Source organism: Mustela putorius, unplaced genomic scaffold (genome assembly GCF_011764305.1).
Source record: "Mustela putorius furo isolate JIRA1106 unplaced genomic scaffold, ASM1176430v1.1 tig00000460_pilon_pilon_pilon, whole genome shotgun sequence".
In the NCBI taxonomy this organism is placed as follows: Eukaryota; Metazoa; Chordata; class Mammalia; order Carnivora; family Mustelidae; genus Mustela; species Mustela putorius.
In genome coordinates, this window is record NW_025421389.1 from 21,215,409 (window position 1) to 21,242,211 (window position 26,803).

The following is a 26,803-nucleotide window of genomic DNA, read 5'->3' on the forward strand; positions in this document are numbered from 1 at the left end:
AAGCTCGCTGCGCCCCGGGACTTGGAAGGTGAGCCCTCCGGGCCTTGTAGCCCCGTCTCTGGTGTTGCCAGCCTCTCTGTCCCGTCCCGTCCCGTCCTGTCCTGTCTCGTCCTGTCACAGATGTGGGGCGCGTGGCATGTTTGTCTGCCCTCAGATCTCTTCCCCGGGCTCCCTCGTGTCCTGGGTCCGAAAGCCTTTCTGTCCCCAGTTTTTGAGTTGTTTCAGATGGGAGAGTGAATTTACTGTCCATCTTCTGTTGGGAGAGATGGATGAAACTTCCAGTTGCATAGAAACCCGGACACACATGTTTGTAGAAGCTTCGTTTGTCACTGCCGAAAAAGAAAACACCCTGCTTGTCCTTGAGCTGGTGAATGGCTGGACCATCCGTCCTGTGGCTTACCTCTCGGTGGTGAAAAGCTCTGTGTGCCCGTATGGATGCATGATGCTGAGTGAAAGAAGGCAGACTGGAGAAAGTACCTACTGTATTGTCCCACTTCTGTGCTGTCCTGAAAAAGGCAGCCCTGTAGGGGTGGAAAACAGATGAGTGGTTGATGGGGGCTGGAGGAGGGCATGGGGAAGGCTCTAAAGGGCAAGAGAGGCTTTTGGAGGGTGATGGAGCTGTGGTTGCTTGCTTGTACATGGTTGTCAAAATTGGTAGAACTCTACACTAAAGATGATGAATTTTATTGTACGAAAGGATGTCTTAAAAAATTACAAAAAATTAGATGGTACTCTTTTTGGTCAGAACCTTCCAGTTTGTCTTACTCATTCCTCATAATAGCACAGAAGACCTTATTGTTCTGCTCCCGCTGTCCCCCCCCCCCCCCCCCCCCCCCCCGCTTTTTTCCCTCAAGATTTTACTTATTTATGTGAAAGACTGAGCAGGGCAGGTTGGGAAGGGAGAGGGAGAAACAGACTCCCTGCTAAGGGGGGAGCCCAATGTGGGGCTGGATCCCAGGACCCTGGGATAATGACCTGAATGGAAAGCAGATGCTTAACCAACTGCGCCACCCAGGCACTCCCCTGTTGCCCCTTTGATATCTTCTTTTTTCTGCTGACTCATAGTCTGGTTGTTCTCCTTTCTGAGGCTCAAAACAATCAGGGGTGTCTGGGTGGCTGGGGTGCCTGGGTGGCTCAGTGGGTTAAGCCTCTGAGCCTTTGGCTCAGGTCATGATCTAACTGTCCTGGGATCAAGCCCCGAATCAGGCTCTCTGCTCAGCGGGGAGCCTGCTTCCCCCTCTCTCTCTGCCTGCCTCTCTGCCTACTTGTGATCCCTCTGTCAAATAAATAAGTAAAATCTTAAAAAAATAAACCACCAATCAGCCTTCTCTGGTCTCAGGACCTTTGCACATGCTCCCCCACCCCTCACAGGTGTCATTCTTCTAATCATGTCTCTGGTCAAATGTCATCTTTTCAGAGATTTCCCTGGCTGTCGTATCTACAATAACATCTCCCACCACTGGAGATATTTTTTCTTCATCCTGCTTTATTTCAAAGCATTTATCTCTAGCAGACCTATATATGTTTACTTTGTTTATTGTGTATCTGGGATGTAAATTTCATGGGAATGAGGGCTATTTCTATTCTCTGGGGAAATCTAGATCCCACGCCCTTTTCCCCCACCCCTTTCCTTAAAGGGATGGGATCTATAGAGGCCCCGGGTCTCTAAGGATGTACTAGTTCTGTCCAGACGGAGGGAAGCCCCCTGGGACCAGAGTGAACTTTGAGGTCAGTCGTCTGAGTGCGTGACAAGGTAGAGCACCTGTAGATGACTTTCAGGTGGGGCATGGGAGGGGCAGGAGTTCAGGGCCCTGTGTGTGGTTTGCAGACCAGCAGCATGAGCAGCACCAGTCAGCTTCTTAGGAAGAATTTCAGGCCCCACCTCCAATCTACTGAAGCAGAATTTGCTCTCTAGCAAGTTTCCCAGGTGATTTTTGTGCATATCCCACAAGTACTGGTCTCAAACTACAGGCAGGTGCGGGTCCCTGGTCTGAACCTGGTTTTCATCCTGGCACTGCCTGCCCATTAGAAAAGCAAAGCTTTGTCTTGCCCATTGTTCTCCCTCATCTTTAGCCCGAACCAGGTAGTGTGGAGACTGCTGGAAACAGTCAGGAGAACCCCCAACCCTGTATAGTAAAGACGCAGGCTAACACAGATCGAATCCCTAGGGTCCCAAGTCACCTTCCTGCAACATATCCAAGTCTCATTCTATTCCTGGAAGGCAAATATAATTGTCCCCGTTTTACCTGAGACAAAAGCAAAGCACTGAGAAGTTCAAAAACAAAAAACCTGAAAAAAATTCCCATAGATATAACTCTTAGGTAGCAGAGCTAGAATTTAAACCCTGTGCATTTTGTGAAACAAGTAGACGACCATTTATGGATATTTGTAAATATTAATATGCCAGTCACTACCATACCCTGCGTGCTTGCTGGCTGGGCCCTTCTCTGAGTCCTTTACGCGTATTCAGCCATTTAACCCTCAGGGCACCCCTGTGAGGGAAGACCTGCTATTGTTAGTCCCATTTTATAGATGAGGAAATGGAGACCAAGAGATGTTCTGTATTTGTAAAGAGTCTGGAAAGATACATATTCAGCAGAGATCAGTGGTTGCCTCTGAGGAGGGAGGTCAGGGATTGAAGGGAGAACTTCGACTCTTTTTTTTTTTTTTTAAAGATTTTATTTATTTATTTGACAGAGAGAGATCACAAGTAGGCAGAGAGGCAGGCAGAGAGAGAGAGAGAGAGGGAAGCAGGCTCCCTGCTGAGCAGAGAGCCCGATGCAGGACTCGATCCCAGGACCCTGAGATCATGACCTGAGCTGAAGGCAGCGGCTTAACCCACTGAGCCACCCAGGTGCCCCAGAACTTCGACTCTTTACTTTAAATCTTCAGCATTGTTTAGAACTAGGTAATCCATTCACAATAAACACTCACTCTGAGTTTTAAGTCAAGGTGTCCCTGCCTCAAGAGCCCAGATCTTTGCTACCAAGCCATCTTGGTCTTGTCCTTTCTACTTCCCGTTCTGTCTCCTCACACTGTCCTCAGAGCACGGGACTTCTCCCTGCCCTGCCTTTGTTCCAGCTGATCCCCGCCCCCCCGCCCCCCCCAGCTGGATTTGCCTTATTCAGCTGCTAGTTCCATTTCAGATGCCTCTTTCCATAGCATTTACACACACCTGGGTTACAGTGCTCCTGTATGTACAATGCTCTAACATCACGTTAGAGTTCTCCTCTGAGCTGCCCCACTGCCTTGATGCGCTGGGCTGCACCTCCCTCTCCCAGCCCCTCTCCTGGTACTCGGCCCAGGTTCACACTCAGGGCCCAGTCACGCTCCCTGGGATGGCTTGCTTCCACAGGAGGGCTCTCATGCAGCTGCAAGAGCCAGGCCCCTGCTCTGGCTTTGGGCTCATCTCTCTGGCATACAGCTTCCTTCCTTCCTTGCAGAAGAGGAAAGAATCTTCTCTACCCACCAACCTCTTCTCCACATCCTCTTTTCCAGAGATGAGGAAGTTCTGCTGTGAGAATCTGTGTTAGCTGTGGTATAATTTCTGGCTCCCTCTTGCCCTGCCAATGCAGTCACTTAGGCTCTAACTGTGCAATGCAAAAGTAGGCCTGTCTCTGCACATGCTGAGGTTAGCTGCTGAATGTCGCCCTAGAACATTCTATGAATATATACACGTATATAGCTCTATCTTTCTATATGTGTATATGGTTATATTTTTCATTAATGTTCTATTTTAAGTAAACTTTGTAATTTCCTTTCTGACCTACGGATTATTTAGATGTCTTTTATATTTGTATTTTTTAAAAATTTTTTGTAAAAGGTTTTATTTATTCATTTAACAGAGAGGAAGAGTTCAAGCAGGGAGAGCAGCAGGCAGAGTGGGAGGGAGAAGCAGGCTCTCTGCTGAGCCAGAAGCTGGATGTGGGACTCAATCCCAAGACTCTGGGATCACAACCTGAGCTGACAGCAGCTGCTTAACAAACTGAGCCACCCAGGTGTCCCTACATTTGTATTTTATATTTTATTTTTATTTATAAAAGATTTTATTTGAGAGCATGCACGCAAGCATGTGCACGTGTGTGAGAGCCAGCATGGCGGAGGGAGGAGCAGAGGCAGAGGGAGCTGCAAACTCCCCGCTGAGTGGGGAGTCTGATGGGGGACTCAGTCCCATGACCTGAGATCAGTACCTGAGCTGAACTCAGACATTTAACCAACGGAACCACCCACGTGTCCCTATTTTATATTTAAAAAATTGTTGTTTGCTATTGCCTTTAATAGCATTACAGTTAGAGTGCTGAATCTTAGCCTAGGTTTCTTAGAAAACTTGTCTAAATTAAAAATACCACTTAACGCCTTTTCATGTGGTTCTATTGCAGGGAAGCAGGAGTCAGGGGAAAGGGCTGTGAGGCAGGGAGAGGTAGAAAGCCAGCACAAGGTGCAGGACTCCTGAGCTGACCACAGCTCCATCAGCTGAATCACAGGACCGTCCCTGGGGAACTAGGGCTTCTCTGAATAGTTCTACCCGGGGAAGAAGGATGAGTAATTTATCTGCCGGCTCCGTCCTGTCTCCTGTCTTCCATTATTCAACGTTTGTCCTATAGATAATAATTTTCATGTTACGTTACTCAGCCTTTCCAGGCAGCCCGGGGGATGCCAGAGTGCTGTGGGGGCAGACTGCTGACTCTGGGTGCTGGGACTACTGTTGTTCCCACCGTGGTAGGCGTGATGAAGACCACCCAAGGCAGAGCCTGGCCCTGGCTCCAGGTGGGGGGTGGGGTGGGACTGGTGTGTTAGAATGATGGCAGTTACTGGGGCTTTAGAACCACGGAAATGAAAGGGGCCAGAGCTGGGTCCATGCAAGACAGGAAGCCAAGCTTAGAGATGGGAGTTTGGGGGTTGTAGGCAAGGCTGGGTTAGAGATTGATGGGAGCACAAAAGTGGGTCTGATGGGTGCCCATATTACTTTTGAAATGTGTTGAGACTTTCTTTACGGTCTTACATAGTTGACTTTACAGATGTGCTTGAGAAGGATATTCATCTTCTAAGTGTTGAGTGCAAGATTCTATACCTGTTAAGCATGCTAATCATATTATTGAATCTTCTCTATTTTACTGATATTTTACCTGCTTGATGTAAATCAGTACTTGAGAGAAGTATGCTGCAGTCTTCCTCTGTGATGGTGGTTTTATCAATTTCTCCTTGTAGTTCTGTTAGTTTTTAGGGCTATTTTATATTCTGTTCATATAAGAAAAACCTATTTATTGAAAAACATTTCATTTTTTAAAAAAGATTTTATTTATTTGACAGAGAGAGAGAGAGAGAGAGATCACAAGTAGGCAGAGAGGTAGGCAGAGAGAGGAGGAAGCAGGCTCCCCACTGAGCAGAGAGCCCAATGTGGGGCTCGATCCCAGGACCCTGAGATCATGACCTGAGAGCTGAAGGCAGAGGCTTAACCCACTGAGCCACCCAGGTGCCCCCGAGAAACATTTCAAATATACAGAAAAGTAGAAAGTATAGTAAACATCACTTCAATTTCTCACTTGACATTTTGTCATATCTGCTTCAACTGTTGTATTTTTCTTGAAGTAAATTACACCTTCATGTCATTTTATCCCAAATATTTCTGCATGCATGTCTAAAATTAAGGATTTTTTATAAAGTATGATATCATTGTCACATATAATGAACAGTTTCTTACTATCATTTAATCCCCATATCCTATTCACATTTCCCCAGTTGCCTCTTTGCCCAGATGTCTTTCGCTGTTAATTTGTTGAATTCAAGAGACAATCAAGGAACTCGTATTTGGTTGTTATGCCTCTTAAGTGCCTTTCATGACATTGACCTATGGCAGAGATTGGGTCACCTGTGTGGTTGAACGTCCCACCTTCTGAATTTATCTGTTAATTTCCAAGTGGTGTCATTTAACTCATTCCTCTAAAGTACATATTTCCTATAAGCTGGAAATTAGATGTAGAGGTGTAGAATAAGCATTTTTGATAAGGAGTCTTGAGGTGGTGCAATCTGAGGCATTCTTATTCACATCGGGAGGCATGCAGTGTCTTGTCATTCCACTGTTAGTGGGCAGAGTGATGTCAGCCTGATTCCTTGATTTTAACGTTAGAGTTTCCTCTTGAGATTAGCATGGAATCTGTGGGGTGATACTTGGGCATTAAGGAAGTACCCAGTTCTCCATAAACCTTTCACTTAATGCTTTTCACCTCCATTGATGATTCTTGCCTGAATCCATTGTTTCTTTTTAAAAATTTTTTTATTTGATTTTAATTAACATATAATGTATTGTTTTTTCCAGGGGTATGGGACTGTGATTCCTCAGACTTACACAATTCACAGCACTCTCCATGGCACATACCCTCCCCAGTGCCTATCACCCAGCCACTCCATCACTCCCACCACCCTCTCCTCCAGGAACCCTCAGTTTGTTTCCTGAGATTGATTCTCTTATGGTTTTTCTCTCTCTGGTTTCATCTTGTTTCATTTTTTCCTCCCTTCCTGTATGATCTTCTGTCTTGTTTCTCAAATTCTTCATATCAGCAAGATCATGTGATAATTGCCTTTCTCTGACTTATTTAGCTCAGCATAATAGCCTCTAATTCCATCCTTGTCATTGCAAATGACAAGATTTTTTTTTATGGCTGCCTAATATTCATTCATATATATATATATATATATATATATATATATGGGTATATATGGATATATATCCATATGGATAAAGAAGATGTGATATATATATCATATATATATGATATATATATTTTTTGTATATATATTTCCATAGTTTGGGCATTGTGGACATTTCTGCTATAAACATTGGGGTGCACATGCCCCTTCAGATCACTACATTTGTATCTTTAGGGTAAATACCCAGTAGTTCACTTGCTGGGTTGTAGGGTAGCTCTATTTTCAACTTTCTGAGGAACCTCCCTACTGTTTTCCAGAGTGGCTGCACCAGCTTGCATTCCCACCAACAGTGTAGGAGGGTTCCCTTTTCTCTGCATCCTTGCCAATGCCTGTTGTTTCCTGACTGGTTAATTTTAGCCATTTTGACTGGTGTGAGGTGGTATCTCATTGTGGTTTTGATTTGTATTTCCCTGGTGCCGAGTGATGTTGAACACTTTTCCATGTGTGTGTTAAGCCTTTGGATGTCTTCTTTGCAGAAATGTCTGTTCATATCTTCTGCCGATTTCTTTACTGGTTTATTTGTTCTTTGAGTGTTGAGTTTATAAGTTCTTTATAGATTTTGGATACTAGCCCTTTATCTGATATGTCATTTGCAAACATCTTCTACCCTTCTGTTGGTTGTCTTTTGGTTTTGTTGACTGTTTCCTTTGTTGTGCAAAAGCTTTTTATGTTGATGAAGTCCCAGTAGTTCATTTTTGCCCTTGCTTCCCTTGCCTTTGGCGATGTTTCTAGGAAGAAGTTGCTGTGACTGAGGTCAAAGAGGTTGCTGCTTTTGTTCCCCTCAAGGATTTGGATGGATTCCTTTCTCACATTGAGGTCTTTCATCCATTTTGAGTCTATTTTTGTGTGTGGTGTAAGGAAATGGTCCAGATTCATTCTTCTACATGTTGCTGTCCAATTTTCCCAGCACCATTTGTTGAAGAGACTGTCTTTTTTCCATTGGACATTCTTTCCTGCTTTGTTGAAGATTAGTTGACCATAGAGTTGAGGGTCCATTTCTGGGCTCTCTATTCTGTTGCATTGATCTATGTGTCTGTTTTTGTTCCAGTACCATACTGTCTTGATGATTACAGCTTTGTAATAGAGCTTTAAGTCTGGAATTGTGATGCCGCCAGCTTTGGTTTTCTTTTTCAACGTTCCTGTGCTATTCGGGGTCTTTTCTGGTTCTATATAAATTTTAGGATTATTCGTTCCATTTCTTTGAAAAAAGTTGATAGTATTTTGATAGGGATTGTATTAAATGTGCATATTGCTGTAGGTAGCATAGACATTTTCACAATATTTGTTCTTCCAGTCCATGAACATGGAACATTTTCCATTTCTTTGTGTTTTCCTTAATCTCTTTTTTTAAAAGATTTTATTTATTCATTTGACAGAGAGAGAGAGATCACAAGTAGGCAGAGAGGAAGGCAGAGAGAGAAAAGGAGGGAAGCAGGATCCCTGCTGAGCAGAGAGACCGATGCAGGGCTTGATCCCAGGACCCTGGGACCATGACCTGAGCTGAAGGCAGAGGCTTTAATCCACTGAGCCACCTAGGCACCATTCCTCAGTTTCTTCCATGAGTGTTCTACAGTTTTCTGAGTACAGATACTTTGCTTCTTTGGTTGGATTTATTCCTAGGTATCTTATGGTTTGGGGGGCTATTGTTAATGGGATCAACTCCTTAATTTCTCTTTCTTCTGCCTTGTATAGAAATGCAATTGATTTCTGTGCATTGATTTTATATCCTAACACTTTACTGAATTCCTACATGAGTTCTAGCAGTTCTGGAATGGAGTCTTTTGGGTTTTCTACATAAAGTATCATATGATCTGCAGAGTGAGAGCTTGACTTCTCCTTTGCCGATTTGGATGCCTTTTATTTCTTTTTGTTGTCTGATTGCTGAGGCTAGGACTTCTAGTACTATGTTGAATAGCAGTGGTGATAGTGGACATCCCTGCCTTGTTCCTGACCTTATGGCAAAACCTCTCAATTTTTCCCCGTTGAGAATGATGTTTGCTGTGGGTTTTTCATAGATGGCTTTGATGATATTGAGGTATGTACCCTCTATCCCTCCACTGTGAAGAGTTTTGATCAAGAAAGGATGCTGTACTTTGTCAGATGCTTTTTCTGCATCTATTTAAAGTATCATATAGTTCTTGTTCTTTCTTTTATTAATGTATTGTGTTACATTAATTTGTAGATGTTGAACCAAACTTGCAGCCCAGGAATAAATCTCACTTGGTTGTGGTGAATAATCCTTTTAATGAACTGTTGGATCCAATTGGTTAGTATTTTGGTGAGAATTTTTGCATCCATGTTCATCAGGGATATTGGACTGTAATTCTCCTTTTTGATGGGGTCTTTGGTTTTGGGATCAAGGTGATGCTGGCCTCATATAATAAACTTGGAAGTTTTCCTTCCATTTTTATTTTTTGGAACAGTTTCAGGAGAATAAGTATTTATTCTTCTTTAAATGTTTGGTAGAATTCCCCTGCGAAGCCATCTGGCCCTGGGCTCTTTGTTGGGAGGTTTTTGATTACTGCTTCAATTTCCTTACTGGTTATGGGTCTGTTCAGGTTTTCTGTTTCTTCCTCGTTCAATTTTGGTAGTTTATCCCTCTCGAGGAATGCATCCATTTCTTCCAGATTGTCTAATTTGCTGGAGTATAGTTGCTCATAATATGTTCTTATAATTGTTTGTATTTCTTTGGTGTTGGTTGTGATCTCTCCTGTCTCTGAATCTATTATTTCAATAGAAGTTGCAAATTCTCTGTCATTCACTGATCTTGATTAGATCTTGATTAGCTTTTTTTTTTTTATCTTGATTACATTTTTTTGTGTGTATAAAGAAGAGCTTCCCTTCACCACCTCAAGCCACCTTTTTACCTGGAGGTAGATTTCTATGGTGAAGGAGAATGATGATTCCCCCCACCCCCCTTTGAATGCTATTTCAGAATAAGGTCTTGGTTTGACAGCCAACTCTATTGGTGACAAAGGGATCGTATTTTTTTCCTTTCTTTTTTTCTTTTTGTTTATAGGTCTTAACTTACTCTATCTTCCTGGTGAATTGATCCTTTTGTGACTATCTTTTGACTCTCTTTATCCTAAAATCAGTTTTGTCTTTTTGTCCTACATCCCTATTTTAAAAAAATATTACATAGCTTTTCCAGCTTAAATTTGGTAAAGTGCTTGTGTTCTAGATCTTTTTTATTTTTTTTTAATTTTTAATGGTTCCCTAACCTAATGTTTTGGGTTTCTCTTTTATAAACAACACATAGCTTGATTTTACATTTTTATCCAACTTGATTAACTCTATATATTAGTTGGTGAGTTTAACATGATTATTGATAACTTTTATTTTTACCATCTTTGTAGATTTTGTTCCATTTTTCTGTGCTTTCTCTTTTTCAGTCTCCTCCTCCTCCCTCTGAGATTGTGTTATTTCTGTTTGCTTTTCCTTAGTGTATTTCTTATTTTTATTATCTTGGGAGATAAACACTCTATTTCCATTAGAAATGGAAATGGGTGGTTACTTTTCTGACCACTTAAAATATAGTACATACACTTTCTGTAACGTAGCTTTATTCAATATTTAAACTTCTTGAACAATTTCAGAACTTTAGACTATTTTAACTCCACCCATCCCCTCCTGACTCACATGGTATTGTTATCCTGTATTTTAGTTAGGTTTTAAAAAATGAACCCACAAAATAGATGCTATTTTACATAGACAAAGTTCGTTTAAATTTTTGTACGTTTTTACCAGTTGCTTCCCTATGTCTTCTTGCACCTCCATTCTTACTATGAGGATAGTTTTTCTTCTTTCTAAAGTACATATTTGAATTTACCCGAAGGATACAAAATATGAATTAGAAGGGATACATGCACTCTGAGGTTTATAGCAGCATTATCTACAATAGCCAGCTTATGGAAACAGACCAAGTGTCCATTTATAAAGAAGATGTGTGTGTGTGTGTGTGTGTGTGATGGACTCTTACTTAGCAATGAAAAAGAATGAAATCCTGTCATTTGCAATGACATGGATGGAGCTAGAGAGTATTATGCTAAGTGAAATAAGTTAGAGAAAGACAGATACTGTATGCTTTCATTCATACATGGAAACAAAACAAAAGAAACAAAACAAACCAGTAAAGGGGGGAAAAATGAGAGGCAAACCAAACAACAGACTTTCTTTCTTTCTTTCTTTCTTCAATCTACCTTACGGTTTGTTGATCCTCTCTTTCTTTCTTTCTTTTACAGAGAGAGATCACAAGTAGGCAGAGAGGCAGGCAGAGAGAGAGGAGGAAGCAGGCTCTCTGCTGAGCGGAGAGCCCGATACGGGGCTTGATCCTAGGACCCTGGGATCATGACCTGAGCTGAAGGCAGAGGCTTAACCCACTGAGCCACCCAGGTACCCCCAAACAACAGACTCTTAACCAGAGAACAAACTGCGGGTTCCCAGAGGGGAGATGGGTGGGGGACGGACAAACTAAGTGATGGGGATTAAGGAGGGCACTTGTGATGAGCACTGGGCGATGTATGGAAGTGTTGAATTGCTATATTGTACACCTAGAACTAATATCACACTGTATGTTGACTAGCTGGAATTTAAAAATTAAAAAAAAAGTGAGGTACATACTTGAGATTTTCCTTTAGAGAATATCTGTTGGTAGTATACTCTATTATTGTTTTCCTGAATGCCTTCTTAAAAGGTAGTTTTGTAGGATTCATAATTTGCTGTTGTCTAGGCACACTGAAGAGTCTTGTGGTTCCTTTCCTGCTGAGGGGATGTCTGCTGGCAATCTGTGGTTTGTTTATTTATTTATTGTGAGTGTGTGTGAGAGAGCACAAGCATGAGTGGAGGGGCAGATGGAGAGGGGAGAGAGAATCCCAAGGAGGCTCCATGCTCAACGTGGGGCGTGATTCCACAACCCCCTGACTTCAGCTGCAGCCAGAATCAAGAGTTGGATGCTTGACTGACTGAGCCACCCAAGGTGCCCATTGCTGTGGTATCTTGATGGTATTGTAGGTTGTCTGGACTGTTTCTCTGGCTGCTTTAAAGAGTTTCTGTTTATTTTTGGTGTTCTGAAGCTTCATGATCATATACTGAGGTAAGGATTATTTGAATGTTTCCACCTGGGTTGTACACGTGTGTACCTTATAATGGCAAATACTCTGTGTGAGGGTTCATGCCTTTAATGAGTTCCAGACAGTCTCAGCTGCTACCTCTTTAGATGTGGTTTTTCCTTCATATTTCTGTTCTCTCCCTCTGAGACTTTAACCGGTTATGTTAGACCTTCTTATTCTAGCCTCCATTTTCCATAACCTTGTTTTCGTTTATATGTGTGTATACATATATATATATATATATATATTTAAAGATTTTATTGAGAGAGAGTGAGTGCATGTGAGTGCACACACAGGGAGAGGGAGGAGCAGGCTCTCTGTTCAGCAGGGAGGCTGATTTGGGGCTCAATCCCAGGACCCTAGGATCATGACCTGAGCCGGAGGCAGACACCTGACTGACTGAGCCACCCAGGCACCCCCGTATATATGTATATTTTATTTCCTTATTTCTTTCTGCAGTAAACTTAGTAACTTCTTCAATCTACCTTACGGTTTGTTGATCCTCTCTTAATCTATGTCTGAAATGCTACTTAACCCAAACATTCATTTTATCATTTTAATAATTACAGTTTTTATTTCTAAGAGCTCTATTTGGTTCTTCTTCACATCTACCTATCATATTTGCTTATTAAAATACTTATTTTTTTTTAACAGAAAATAAGCGTTGGTGGAGAATGTGGGGAAATTGGAACCCTTGTGCACTGTTGGTGGGAATGTGAAATGGTGAGATCCTTATGGAAAACAATAAAAAATTAAAAACAGATACCATATCATACAGCAATTCTACTTCTGGATATACATCCCAAAGAATCGAAAGCAGGATCTTGAAGAGAGATCTGTAGACCCATGTTCATGGCAGCATTATTCACAATAGCCTAAAGGTAGAAGCAACCCGGATGTCTGTTTTGATAAACAAAACGTGGTATAAATAATGGAATATTATTCAGCTTTAAAAAGGAAAGAAAATCTGACGCAGGCTACAACCATGGATAAACCGTGAAGACACTCTGCTAGGTGAAATAAGCACAGGAAGGCAAATACTATATGATTCCACTTACATGAGGTACCTAGAATAGTCAGCTTGATAGAGACAGAAGGTAGGCAGGTGGCTTCCAAGTATTCAGGGGCAGAAGAAATGGGGAGTTACTGTTTAATGGGTACAGAGTTCTGGAAAGGAAAAAACAGCTTTGAGATGGATGGTGGTAATGGTTGCACAGCAATGTGAATATATTTAACACCATTGAACTGTACACTTACAAATGGTTGATATTAAATTTTATGGTTTTTTTTTAAAAGATTTTATTTATTTATTTGACAGAGAGAGCACAAGAAGGCAGAGAGGCAGGCAGAGAGAGAGGGGGAAGCAGAGAGCCCGATGTGGGGCTTGGTCCCGGAACCCTGAGATCATGACCTGAGCTGAAGGCAGAGGCTTAACCCACTGAGCCACCCAGGCACCCCTCATGTGGGTTTTAAATTAAAAGTATTTAAAAGTGTCTTAAAATGTGGAAAAGGTACCTATTTTAAATTTCTTTAAAGATGAGTAAATTATTGGCGGTCCTATAGTGTGATAGTTTATAGCATGAACATTGGAGTCAGAATACTCATATTCACTTTTCCCATATGTAACCCCAGGCAAGATACTTAGCCTCATTGAGTCTTACTTTCTTACCCCTAAAATGGGGATGGGATATGAATGGCATTGATCTTGTAGGTTTGTGTGAGTCTTAAATGCTCAGTACACAGTGAAGCACTTAGAATAGTGTCTGGCAGGTAGAAGTATTCTACCATATCACTTTTTCTTATAATCTGATAATTCTAACATCTAAGGTCCTTGAGGTTTTAAATTTGTTATTTTTGATGATTCCCACTCCCAAGGGTTTTCTTTTTAAAAAACCTTGGCTGATCTTTGATGGTGATCACTGGGTCTGGGTTTAGTTCTGATCTCAGCTTTCATATAAGTCTTGGTCCCTTGGACACCCCAGATTTTAGTTAGCTGTTGCCCCCAGATACCTATCTTTGTTTCAGCTCATGATTCTGATAGCTTTGTTTGGTTGATTTTTTTTTTTTTTTTTTTTGTCTTTGAGGATTTCTGTTATTTTCTGAGAACCTACTAAAGCATTGTCAAGTATATTTAGGATCTGACCAAGTATATTCAGGATTTAGGCCTCAGAATACCCAGGCCCCAATACAGTGGCCTGAGAAGTTTATGGGGCTTAATCCTCTGACCATTTGAGTGTAGGACTTGTGCTTATGTCCCTAGAACCCCACTAAGGGACCACCTCAGACTTTACAGGTGATAATTTTTTTTTTTTTTAAAGAATGAAAGCAACCGACCTGGACTCTCTAGGTAGAAGTAAGGACTCAAAGGTGCAGTATTTATTTCCAGCCCCTGGGGGAACCATGATTTACTGTCAGTCTTGAGTACCAAAATCCTCCCTCTCCCAAGTCATAGGTGTTCTCTCTGGTCTTTGGGTCTCTTTTTCGTTGTTTGAGAATCCGTGGTCTCCCCAAGAACTTTTCATACTCAGGTTCAAGAATGATGCAATAGTTCTAGCTCAGTTCTTAGCATGCAGCCCAGTCTGCCTGTGTCAAGGTCTTCACACACCTGTTTAATAGCAGCAGCTATAGAGCTAACAGTCATAACACTAAGTAATAGTTGTACCAATAGCAGGACAGTGCATTTTAAATTACAACTGGTTTCTTGCTCTGTTGGGCCTGAGGATGGGTGGAGGAGAGGGCTGGCTCAGAATCTTTTCTCCCTCTACTTCAATCCTTGGTGATCTGGGTTCTCATTGGAGAGTCTGCTTCCATTCATCAAGGTGGGAAGGTTTCTTTTGTGCTTAGCATGCCTCTGAGACCTTGGCCAGAAGGCTGGCCTGTCCAGTGGACGGTGTCTTTCTCCCAGGGATATCAGGAGCCCCAGGGGTGGCAGTGCTGGGGCTGTTGACTTCCTTCTGGGTGCGTTTGAGCTGTGAGGTCTTTTACAAGAATGGAGGCCCTTTGCTGCACGAAGAAATGTTAAGGCTGTGGGCAGAGTGGTGTGCGCTCGGGGGCTCTTGCTCCGTCTGACTTCTCTGATCCTCAGGTGGGCAGGACAGGGGGAAGCTGTTTCCAGGAGAATGGAGGGGCAGCAGCATCATGACTCCGACTATGATAAGAGACCAAAAAAGACATGATTTGAAACTGAACAAGGTGGTGATGTGTGTGGAATTAGCCGGCCTTTTTTGAAGCTCTTTTCTCCTCTCTCCTCTAGGGAGTTTTCTTGAGCCTTTCCACCCTCCTCCTTAACGGAGTCTGTTCCTGGGAAACACTCTGCCAGAGAATAGAGAATGATAAAGCTGGGTGTATTCTATACTCTAAGGCGTTTGCATTCATTTGAAATCTCAGACTAAGAAATTTCAGCTCTTCTGGTGGAATTGCAGATTTTCCCTGGTGGGGAAGATGATTTAGGATGTCCGGGGTCATCTCAGAGCCATTTAAATCAAACTAAAGATAGTTTGTATCTTTAAGGTGGAGGAAGGGGGCGGCACAACAGGCTCACCTTCCGGACATTGTAGATCCAGTTGAGATAGGCTGTGACCTTGGTGTATACTCCTGGAGTGCTGGGGCCCCCACAGCCATGGCCCCAGCTCACGATGCCCACCACTTGCCACTGGTCAGAGTGATACATCAGGGGCCCACCGCTGTCACCCTGTGAAACACCAGAACAGGGGTTTCTGGGGAGGGCAAGCAGGGGCGGGGTGGAGGAGTGGGCTTCTTTCTTCCCCGCCTCGCACCAGCTCATCTGTTCCTCTGTATGCCCCCCACTGCTCCCCAGTGTTCTATGCTGTTCTGCCCTCATTGCCTCTGCTCATGCTGTTCCTGCAGCCTGGAAGGCCCTTTCTTTTGAGGCAAAAGGGTTCTTTTTGTGGTCAAGTAAGTTGTTGGTGTGCCTTCTCTCAGATTCACAAGGCACGCTAGCAAACTCAAGGTTCTAGGGTTCCTCAGTGAGAATCCTGATTATCTTTGTTTAATCCGGTACTTCCTAAATTTATTTAGCTGCTCATGGGTTGCCTTTTGCATGCCAGGTACCATTCTAGACAACTGGGATTCAACAGTGAAAGGAACAAAGATCCTGCCCTCAGGGAGCTTAGAGTTAGATGGAGAAGAGAGAGAGAATAAACAAGCAAAAAACTCAACAGACCAGAGCATGTCAGATAGTGAAAAGTGCATTACTTTGGGTGTCTGTCCCAGCTCCTATAGCCCCCGAGACTTCCTCCCTCAGAACCCAGTAACACCATAGCCTAACTGCCCCTCTTGCCCACCACTGTGAACTCCCTAAGGGCAGAAGACACTGTCCCCAAAACCCAGTATTCACCTGGCATTCAAGTGATGGCAAAGAGCTATCTCTTGAGTGGAGGAATTTAATGACTGAGAATGGGGTTGGAGTGGGGTTAAGGGCTTTAGTGAAAATGGCTCGGAAGAACCTCTGGGGATGGAGGGAGTGAAAATGTATTTAGGGACTAATGGGGTTTGGGGGCGGGGGAGGCATTGTTCCAGGGCTCATCCAGCAGGAGATGGGTTTTCTCTAGTCTAGTGCAGCATCTTGACAGTTCTAGAGAAAACAGACCTGGCCGTCCTGCCCTCACGTGACTCCTACTCCTGTGGGTGATGGGAGGTAAGAGCAGGTGGGTTGGCTAACCACCTTTGTAGGTGAAATACACACCTGAAATCTTTCTGCTTGTCTCTGTCCATCCTTTCCCTCCCTCTCTCTGTTCTTCCCTTCATCACGATTGAGTGCCCACTGTATGCAGGACTTCATTTGGGGCTGTTGGCCTCTGGACTTACTTGTTTTTCCAGGACTAAAATCTCTATCCAAGGAACTCCCTCATGATCCCACCTGGCAGGTATCCACGCCACCCTCCAGGATGCCGGCACACAGCATCTGCTCAGTAACTTCCCCCTGGTAGGCGTCCTCTGCGTTGCACCGAGTATGGTCAATGACCTGGACCGAGGCCTGCAGCAGTGTGTCAGACAGCTTTCCTGGGAAGGTGAAACACATGCGTATTCCCATTCTTGCCTCTTACCCCCACCCAGGATAATTCTCAGGGTTACCTGGCATCTCAGTGCTTGGATTTCCAGGATGGGTTTTTTCCCCCAGGGTGGTCCTCCTTCCCATCACCTCCAGGAGCTGCTCCCTCAGCCCTGTGTTCCTGAGCCCAGGACTTACCTCCATCCTGCTTCGTAAAGCCCCATCCAATGACCCAGAGTGGGGTGGCTGGAGTGAGCTCCTCATCAAAAAAGGGTAGGCAGATGGGCCTGACTGTGCCTGCCAGGAGCAGAGAGAAAGCAGAGAGAGCCTGATGGCTAAGTACTCTGGAAAGGTTGACACCAGGGTTTCTATGACCTGTATTCCAGGGGATGTTAACAGAAGTGGCATGAGAAAGTTCTGTGGTCAAATAAGTTGAAGTATAGTTTAAACATAATACAAGCAAATTAAAAATTAAAGGCCTTATCATATCTTTATATGCTAGTGTGCCCCAAGAAAAGAGCTCTACTATAAAAATGTTTCCCAAATTTAGGATAGAACCCTTTTTTTTCTCCAAGGGACCAGTGTCCTGTGGAACTGACAGTTGCAAATGCTGAGAAATACTATCCAAGCATGAGTCATCTAACAGAGCTGTTCAAAGAGTCCATGGGCTGCTTTAAAGGTAATGAGCTCTCTGCCTATGGAGGAAACCAGGTGGGCACAGTAACCCCTTGGCAGAGATATGGTGCAGGCTCTTGGCATTCATTGAGGGTGGAGGATGGACTAGAAGATCTTTTAGTTCCCTTTCAGCCCCAAGATTGGATGAGTCTATGATTCTCACTTGATATGCTCCACATGGAGAAAACAGACCTCAAAAGAACCCAGCTTGACAACTGAAAGGGTTGTGAGCTGACAACTGAAAGGGTTCTCATGGCCCCTCACTGATGTTAGGCTGGTGTATTCACCGGAAACAAATGTACAGCTGAGGGCTTGAGAGGAGAAGCAGTGTGCCCAAGTCCATGTAGTGAGCTAGTAGCAGAAGGGGAGTATAACCTGGCCTAGGGGGTCTGTTCCCACATGCCCTCACCGGAGAATGTGAGTGGGAACTGCAGCTTCACGAGGGCAATGTCCTTCTCTTTTGGGTACGTGGTGTTCAGCTCAATGACGAAGATGCTGGCCACAGCCAGGGATGGGAAGTTGTCCAGTTTGTCTGAGCCAGCCCTCACTTTCCAGGTGGACACATCGTGATGCTTCCTGGGGTGGAGGCAGAGACAGCGGGGTTCAGGCCTGAACCAAGCCTGTGCAGTCTTTGCCCACAGCTGGGTCCCCAGGGCGCTGGGGGTCGGGGTGCTGAATGTTCCTGCTGTAGGGGGTTATGATGGTGAGGCCAGGGGTGGTAGAGAAGGAGCAGGTCTGAAGAATCCCTTACAAAAGGACAAATTCTAAAAGGGAATTTGATCCTTTCCCCTGGTGAAACTTGCTCAAGGAAACTTCTAACTGGAGGGCTAGGGAAGGGGCTGTTCCCAGCACCTGAGCTCTGGGGTCCTGGCACTTTCCTGCCCCCGGTACTGTCTGTGCTACTCATGTGGTACTCGTATTGTCAGTTTCGTTATGCACTTGTCTGTCTGCCTCCCGACACTCCTGCCTGCATAGTGTGCATGGGTGGTTTCCCAGGAAAGGACTTAGAGCTTTGTCAGATCTCAAAGGTTAAGAATCTCTGGCCAACACTCTGAATTCCTCTAAGGCGCTGACAGAGCTAATGCATACGGATACATAATATAGTACTCATTAGATATTGAATGAATGAAGGAAGGAAGGAAGGAAGGAAAGTGAAGAGGGCCTGGGAGTAGTCCTTTCCCAGAGGTATGGGCAGGCCTCTCTCTGCTGGCTTGTAAAGGAAGCTATGCTTTCTGCTTTAAGTTTTTGGGTATAATGGGGGAGTGACAGTGATTCTCAACCCCAGAACCACTCCAGAGAAGACTGGCAGAAGGAGCACATTCTCAGGACTCCAGGAAGATGGATGGGAAGAGCTTCTGTGGAGTGAGTAGGGACTGGACTGAGGACCCTGGGTATCTGATTGCTTCCCAACTAGAAGAGGTCAAGCTTGGTGATCAAGCTTGGTGACCAGCGCCTTCTCCTCAGACCCTGGGTGGCTAACAAAGGATGTTCAGTGTCTCATTGGGGGTGGCCACACCCAAGGACGTGTTCTTTAGAGGGAGGGGAAAGAGAGGGTAGGGGTTTGGAAAACAGGCTGGGAGGCAGGGAACCCGGATACTTAGGCCCCTCCAAGGCTTTGAGCCCCCAAGGCTTCCTTGTGGTGCAGCCTTACCTGAAACAGTGGGCTGCCGTGAGGATCCAGTAGGGGTCCAGAATGCTCCCTCCACAGATGTGTTGTTTGTTGTACTGGATGCTGACCTGCCAAGGCCAAGAATCCACAGAGGCCGTCTCCCCGCCCACTACCCGAGGGGCCTTCAGGCTGTCCCCACAGGCTGGAGTCAGCAGGGAGGGGGGAGAAATCAGGAGTCAGGCTCTTGAGGGATGGACTGCCTCCCCTTGGAGCCCTGAGTCAGTTCCGTTAGAGCAGGGCCCTTATGACTGGGACCTGGAGGGTTGGGGAGGACCGCCCATTTTGAGTTATTCTTAGGGAGCTGGTGTCTCAGACCATAGACTTTTTCCCAATCTCCATCTCCTTTTTTGGGCTTTGGATGTGTTTATATTGTGAACATGGGTGTATCCATTGTGCTGGGAATTCATGGCCTTCAAACCACAGGTGATAGAGAAGTACAAAAGTCCTGCCCAGGTGGAGTGTCCCAGCTGCTCCTGCGGAATATTGGCAAGCAGATGCCCACAAAATGCTCTGGGAGCCGGGACTGGGAAGAACATTCCAGATACTAGATCTTCCTATCCTAAACTCACCTTTTTCCAAGTCCCTTCCCCTGTGATGAGTAAGTTTCCCAATTTGACATCCTATGCTCTTTCATATGCCACTGTCCTTGGCTTTTCCATCATGGCCCTAAAGCTCTGGTAAAAGCCTCATTCCCATCTCCCTGCCCTCCAGTCTCTCCAGTCCTGGTGGTCATGGCCACAGTGGTGGTTCTCTCAGGAAAAGGCTGCCATTCTTTCTGGGCCTATGCCAGCCAGGGGCTTTTCAGATACTTGTTATTCCAAAATCTGCTTTCTCCGTGTCTCCTTGCTCCCTCACAGCGCAGAGGCATCTTTCTTTCTAGAGCAGAGTTTAAAGTCCTTCTGGCAGTTGCCCACTGTCCTTGTCTGAAGTTTCCGTCTAGCCAAATCGATCTGCTTGTGTAGCTCCCTAAAAAGTTGTTCTGCTTTTGCTTGAGGAAGCCCCCATCCCTGAGATGCTGTCCTATTGCTATTTATCTAAACCACTGATCCATTCAGCAAATTTGAATTAAGTGCCTACTGTGTTCAGGGATGCTGGGAGGAGAGTAGAGGACAAGAAGGACAGACAGACGTGGTCCTTCCCTTTTGGGAGCCTACAGCTCAGTGTTTAGCCTGGGTACCACCCCCTGGGAGCCACCCAATCCCTGGAGACTCCCCCACCCCCATCCTGGAATTTCCATAGCCTGCTCCCAGTGTTGGCCTGTCTTTCATTTCCTTTGTGCTTTGGTCTTCCTGTTAAGACTGACAGCTCCTCAAGGGAAGATCTGTGACTCCAGCCTCCCTGTGACATCAGGGCCATTCAGCTCAGAGCACAGATGATGTGACTAATGGTTCAGTCATTCACTAGCTAGCCACCACACACCAGGGATTGTGGGCATCACGTGCTCATGATAGAACGTCTTAACATCCAACAGGGAAGCCTATATACTACCCAACGGCAAAGGCAGTGACAGTGGCCTTGTTCCATTCCGCCTATCCAGTATCTAGCCAGCCTGGCAGGCTCTGTTCAGTTCTTCCACAAGTCTGGGAGGACAAGCTGGGTCACAGAGCTTGTTTTCTCTTCTGTTCTCTGTAAGGATCTTCTGGGGCAGTTGGACAAAAGGCTTTCTTGGGAAGAGGAACCTCAGAAGGGTCAGGTGAATTACTCAAGGTCACACTGGAAGCCAGTGGGACTGGTGCCTGGGTCTCTCTGTGGCAGTCAGCTATGAGCTCTGTTCAGTCTGGCACCACCCACCTGTGGTCTTGCATCTTTTTCTTTCTCTCTGTTCTCTGTCTCTCTCTGTTATAAACTCCTTGAAGGAGCACTTCCCTACAAACCCAAGACCGAAAGAAGTAAGTTTGGGACAAAACAGAGAGAAACTTAGAGTCTGAGAGATTTAAGAATGAAGATGAAGGTCTTTCTCCCCACTCTTTGCTGGCCCAGGGCCCAAACCCTCAGAGATGGGGCGTACTCACCAAGGCAGTGCAGGGAGACCAAGGAGCCTGAGAGACAGGGTCTGGAAGGGAGACACAGGGCCTTGAGGTTTCTGTGGGAGGTGCGGACTTCGGTCCCCTGATCCTGTTGACCCCAGTCCCCTTTCCGAAAAATCTGGAAGATTTTCCCGGGAAATCTGGAATCCACATGCTGAGGTACTATATAGAAACCACGTGACCATTTAGTTCAGTGCAATTCAGTTGGCTTGGGTTCAAGATCCTTGATTTTAAGGACTCACAATGTGCTGGGCCCTGCCTGTGTCCGAGCCCAACCCGAGCCCTTGGCATCCTGGAGAGGATGGGAGAGCAGAGCCTGGAACAGTGTCTGTAACACTGTGCACTTTTCAAATGAACGAAAAGGGGGATTTCAGTGGAATTACAGGCACACGATCCTTCTGCTACCATCTTGGTTCTTTTTAAGATTTACTCTCTGGAGAATGAGCAGACCTCAGCAGCAGCCCCAAATGCTAGGGAGCCAGCATCCTCTCCGGTACTCTCTGCTGCCGTGTGACCATTTTTCTCTAGATGCTGAACTGTCATGTGGGGTGGGGAGGCAGAGGAACAGGCCGCTGCCAGAGGCTGTGGGGCCTTTTCTCTGGAGAGCTGGGAATGTGGAGAGGCCTTACCCTGGCCTGGGTAAGTGGCGGGATGGATAGAGTGGCCTTTGGAATCTTGCCTGTTGGGTTTAATTGGGAGTGTAAAGCAGTAGGAAAATTTTTCGTTTTATTCTTGGATGAGAAGGCCACCCATACGTGGACATGATACCTTGTCCAGCTGTCTGTTTTATATGAAAAATGGAGTCAACCCAGAAAACCTCTCAGAAATCTGATTCTCTAGCTCTTGGTATCTGACAGTCTGCATGGCCTGGAGTTCTTCCTGTGTTCTGACTTATATTCCCCTTGCTGCACCTGCTTGGGCTGGCTGCCTACAGCCCCGATGGCAGCCTCCATATGCGAGCCTCTCGTGGGCCAGGGGCCATCCTCCCACTTACCCACTTAGGTTTTGCACCTGAAGCTCTTGGCCATTTTCTGTGATTCCAACAACATCCAGATTTTGGTCTGGGCCAATCTCCACAGCTTTGAAGGAGGGTTTGCTGCTCACATTGGGAGAGAGAGAGAGAGAGAGAGAGAGAGACGTGAGCTAGGGTAGGAGGTTAGGAGATGTCAGGAGTAGCCCCCACTCCCAGGAGCTGCGGTGGGAAAGAATGTGTCCCAGGACTCAGATCTGGGCACAATGCTGATGTGGTCTTGCTTTCCCAGAACTCTGGACAAGTTATGGACATGCTTTCCTAACTCCCAGCTATAACCCTATTTCAAATGTCATAGGATATTTTCTCCTGGGTCATAGCCAGAGAATTAGAATGTGGATATCTGGTTTTCTGAACAAGGCATCTGGGCTGAATTGGGTAGGAGGGGTACTTTATGGCTCCCTTGGAGGTAGGACAGGATGAGATCAATCTTCACATGAGTCCAGAAGAGTCTCTCCCTTGGAGCACCCACCCTCTTTCTCTCCACCGATCCGTGTTTGTCTAATTTCAAACACGGGTTTAAGTTTTAGCTCCTCCAGGAAGTCTTCCCTGAGTCATCCTGTTGTCCTGATCGTCTGTTCTTCCCCATTCAGCTATGCTAGTGCTGGTTCTGTGTGCAGGGTTCAGGATGACTGAGGCATGGGGTTACTGGCCACTGATGCTCTCACATTCCCGGGCAGGAGTTGTGCACTCCTGATGGGCCCAGTACACCTAGAAGGGCCTGGGTGTGGCAGTACTGGGTTTCAGAATCCTGGAGATGGAGGCTTTGGTCCTGCCTCTGACATTAGCTTGATGTGTAACCTTGACAGGTCACACCCTTCCTTGGGTTTCCTTAAGCCTCACTTTCTCCCTCTGTAGAATAAGAGGTGGACCCCCTGATCTCTAGAGCCTCTCCCATATTGAGCCATCTCAGGTTTATGGTCCTGGGACAAAAAGGGCTTCTTATCTAGGTGGAGGAAGGAGAGAGTAGAGAAATCTGAGACGTGGAAGGAGGGACAGTGGTGGAAATGGATAGTCCCTGGAAAGCTAAGCTGTGTTCACCCATTACATCCTAATGAATAATTCTGACCAGCTTTGATTCTATAGAACTCAAGAAGCCAGCTGGTTTGGTGCATTAGTGTACTCCAGAAGGGCAGAAATGTTAGCATCCTATTACCTTAAGAAGCCTGGGAGACACCTTGGTTGCATAAGGCAGCCGCAGCCGGCGGTGCTGCCCATGGTGCTGCCCGTGGCAATGGGCCCTGCTGATGCTGCAGTGGCTGGACTGCAGTGAGGAGGAGGGGCTTGCTGCAGGGGAGGCCTGGCTGCTGCTGGAGGAGGGGTAAGAGCAGGGGCCAGGCATAAGCAGCCCAACTGTGCCACATGGAGATTGTTGAGCAGCAGAGAGGCCTGATAACCAGAGAGCACAGGGGGCCCCAAGGTCTGATGGATCAGTAATGCTGCCGGGAGCATTTACTGAAAAAGGACCTGGAGGCTGCTTTAAGGGACGGAAGAGAGTTCCATGATTGACTGACGGTGTCTGCCTAGCAATTCTCATTTCTGCCTAGACCAGTTTCCTAGAGTCCTTGGGGACCTGCCCCACTCTGCAGCTGAATAAATGGGTTCTTTTCCCTCCTTTCTGGTTATGCTTTCTGAGTGGTCCCACTCTGCAGCTGAATAAATGGGTTCTTTTCCCTCCTTTCTGGTTATGCTTTCTGAGTGGTCGGTGGCTTCACTTCTCTTCCCTTTATAGGGAAGGCCTGGGGAGGAGAGAATTACCCAAGCTGGAAACAGAGATGCTGCGAGGACCCCTGATAGGGGGCTTGGGCACAGCCCCCAAGCCTCTCCCTCCCCAGCTCCTACCAGGCGAGTTACTTATCTTTCCTGAACCTGTTTCTAAAATAGATATAGTAGTAACGACCCTATTGGTTTTTGCCAAGATCAAATGAATATAATGCATCAAGCAGATCACCCTTATGATTATATAACTCTTCACCACTGAAGCTTTGGAGCTGCTGTAGAAATTTGCTGGCAGAGCTGTGATTGCCGATGGGGCCTCGATGGAATCAGGTTTGTTTAAACTGAGTTTTAATCAATGGGACATTGAATAAGTAAGTATTATACTCTGGGGCAGGGCAGCTTCTTGTTGAGCTGTGAAGGAGTGAGGGTCTCGAGGAGCCAGCATGGTGTTGGGGGTGCGTGGTGAGGCTTACATTCTCTCGCTGCACCTGATAGCTCTCCTATGACATTGCCAGTACTTGCCCCAATTAACCCTTGAGGAAACCGGGGTTTAGGAGATTGAACTTCATGTTGGTTCTATGCTCAGGTTCAAGAGCAGTTCTGTCTGACTTCTGTATCTATATTTTTAGGAAGGGAGGGAGGAAAAGAGGAAGGAGGAAGGAGGTCGTAGGGGTTAGGGGACGGCCTCTGGAGGCTGGGGCCGGGTACCTGGCATAACCCATCTGCCCACAGGCTGTCTTGGCCAGAGCTTCTGTGAAGTTGTCAAAGCAGGCAGAGGCCCAGCTCTGTGTGGCCGGGTCCAGTACTTGGAGGGTGGATCGGTCCCTGGAGAGGCGGACTGAGAGGGGAAAAACCTGGGTCAGTTCCAGGGCAGGGATCTGTCTGGCCCATCTCCCTCAGAATTCATCATGGGACCAGCACAACCTCCCTACGCCCAGACCGTAGAGCACTACAGAAAACCAGCCCTTTCAATTTCAAAGGACATTCTTCTGTTTGGCTTTGCCTGATTGAGCCTTATTTCAGTGGTAGCGAGGGTGACCAGATGTCCTGGAAGGAACCTCCTTGTGGACCTCTTGTCTTGGTAGAATTACCAGCAGCTCTCCATTTTATTCTTACAGATACCAGTTTTGGTGATCTATGGTGACTCTACCCATGGTCCTCATGGCCTGCCTAGCCTGGGGGACTTCTCACTGAGGAACCTAGCTTCCTTTTGATGTGAGGGAGGAGGTTGAGAGGGAAGTATTATTGGCAGTAGGATGGCCGGTGCCCATAGACATTTGACTTCTGATTTAAAAAAAAAGGATATGTGCAAGAAGTCACTTCGTCCTGCCCGTCAACCCCCCCCCAACACCCATCTCCTGGCTGACTTTTCTCTCCAGAGCCCAAGTACTAGGTGAATGAAGCTGAGCCAGCCCCATATGAAAAGAACGTGAGTTTTTGTTGGAAACCTCTTCTAGTCCTTTGAAGGACCTAGCTCAGTCTTGTTACATAGCAGGCTACAATAAACACCTAAGGACAGAAGGATCAATAGTTAATGGCCTGACATCCACTTTTCTAGTCCTCTTGAAAGAACAGATGTCATAGAAAGGAGGGAACTCCCCAGCGTTATCCAATCCAGCTGCATGCCTCAGTTCCACCCCAGTGTAGCAGAACAAGGCAGGCTATGTTACAATTTCCTGTCCCTTCTAGCCTGCATCTGTTCCTCATTTTCACCGAGTACTTGCTCCGTGTTAAGTACTGGGAATCTAGTACTGTTGCTCTTACGAACCTTGCAGCAGGGATGGAAACTGACCAGTCAGTTGGCAGATGCTGTGCCTTGAACCCAGGGGGACCTGAGCTGGTTTCCTGCTGTGCTCTCCCCCCTGGTCCCTCCAGCCCCTGTACTCACCTGCCACTGGGGACCCATCAGGGAAGGTCTTGACACAGTGCTGCTCGTCCTCCCCAGAGGCACAGTCCTGCTGGCCATCACACACTTGCCTCCTTGAGATGAAGTGGAGAGGCTGCCCGCAGAGGAAGTAGTATTTGTCCAGAATCATCTTGACTGGAAGGCAGGGGCAGGGAGGGGGCAGAGAGGACTGACCGTGAAGCAGGCAGCCCTGGCGGGAGTGGGGGATGGGATAGGCTGTGTTTCCCTGAAATCGTGCTGGGCTTCAAAATAGGCAGGTGAGGGTTCCAGACCCAGTGATGCCACTTGATAGCCTGGGTACGTGGTGCTGAGCCTCTGTTTCTGTCTCTGTAAAGTAATGCCTGTCCCATACCTATATGGTGTGAAGCAAGAGAATGTGTGGGAGAAACTTTAAAACAGCCCCACTGGCCTCATCCTCCCGGTGCTGGCACAGTACCTCTGGTAATGAGCCCAAAAGATGAGAGTGCTGCCCTGCCGCCTCCCCTGTGACTTTAGACCTATCACATCCTCTCCCAGGGCCTCAGTTTTCTCAGCTGTACAGTAGGGTGAGGTGGTTGAGAACGTTTCGTGAGCTTGTGGCCTTGAGGGTCTTGTAACCACCAAGTGCATGCAGTTATGGGTCTGGGTGTTTTTTATCTGGGGCTGAAAGAGCCATGGAGGGGCTGCTGCTTTCAGATTCTGTTCCTCCTTTGCTGCCTTGGCTGATGGGAATGAGTCTAGTGTTTGTGACTCCTCAGGCAATGAATACTTCACATTTCTAAAGGCTCCTGGTAGGAAGAGACCCTCCTGCCCAACTGACCCCACCCTTGGCCCCAAGCTCCCTCCTGCCTTCCAGCGTTGCCCCTGCCTAGCCACCCTAGGTGATGGTGACAAGTCTGACCGTGGCCTCGCTGCACACTGTGGAGAGCTTCCCATGCACTGCCTTGTGTCATCCTGACCATGATCTGAGG

The 26,803-nt window shown here is 46.2% G+C and overlaps 1 protein-coding gene across 2 annotated transcripts in view; it reads right to left on the reverse strand.

Annotated features, from left to right (window-relative positions):
• Positions 1–14,164: 14,164 nt before the first annotated feature.
• TMPRSS4 (transmembrane serine protease 4) overlaps positions 14,165–26,803 on the reverse strand; it is a 33,978-nt gene continuing 21,339 nt past the window's right edge. The window contains exons 4-13 of one of the 2 annotated variants that reach the window (XM_004749933.3): positions 25,836–25,988; positions 24,656–24,785; positions 22,193–22,294; positions 21,184–21,224; positions 19,154–19,313; positions 17,912–18,078; positions 17,026–17,124; positions 16,696–16,838; positions 15,358–15,507; positions 14,165–14,964 (exon numbers count right to left, since the gene is read on the reverse strand). In XM_004749933.3, the coding sequence (XP_004749990.1) occupies positions 14,953–14,964; positions 15,358–15,507; positions 16,696–16,838; positions 17,026–17,124; positions 17,912–18,078; positions 19,154–19,313; positions 21,184–21,224; positions 22,193–22,294; positions 24,656–24,785; positions 25,836–25,988 (1,157 nt within the window). In that variant the 3' untranslated portion in view covers positions 14,165–14,952. Of the gene's footprint in view, positions 14,965–15,037; positions 15,129–15,357; positions 15,508–16,695; positions 16,839–17,025; positions 17,125–17,911; positions 18,079–19,153; positions 19,314–21,183; positions 21,225–22,192; positions 22,295–24,655; positions 24,786–25,835; positions 25,989–26,803 lie in introns of those variants that run through there. The other variant, XM_045080479.1, reaches the window with a different exon arrangement.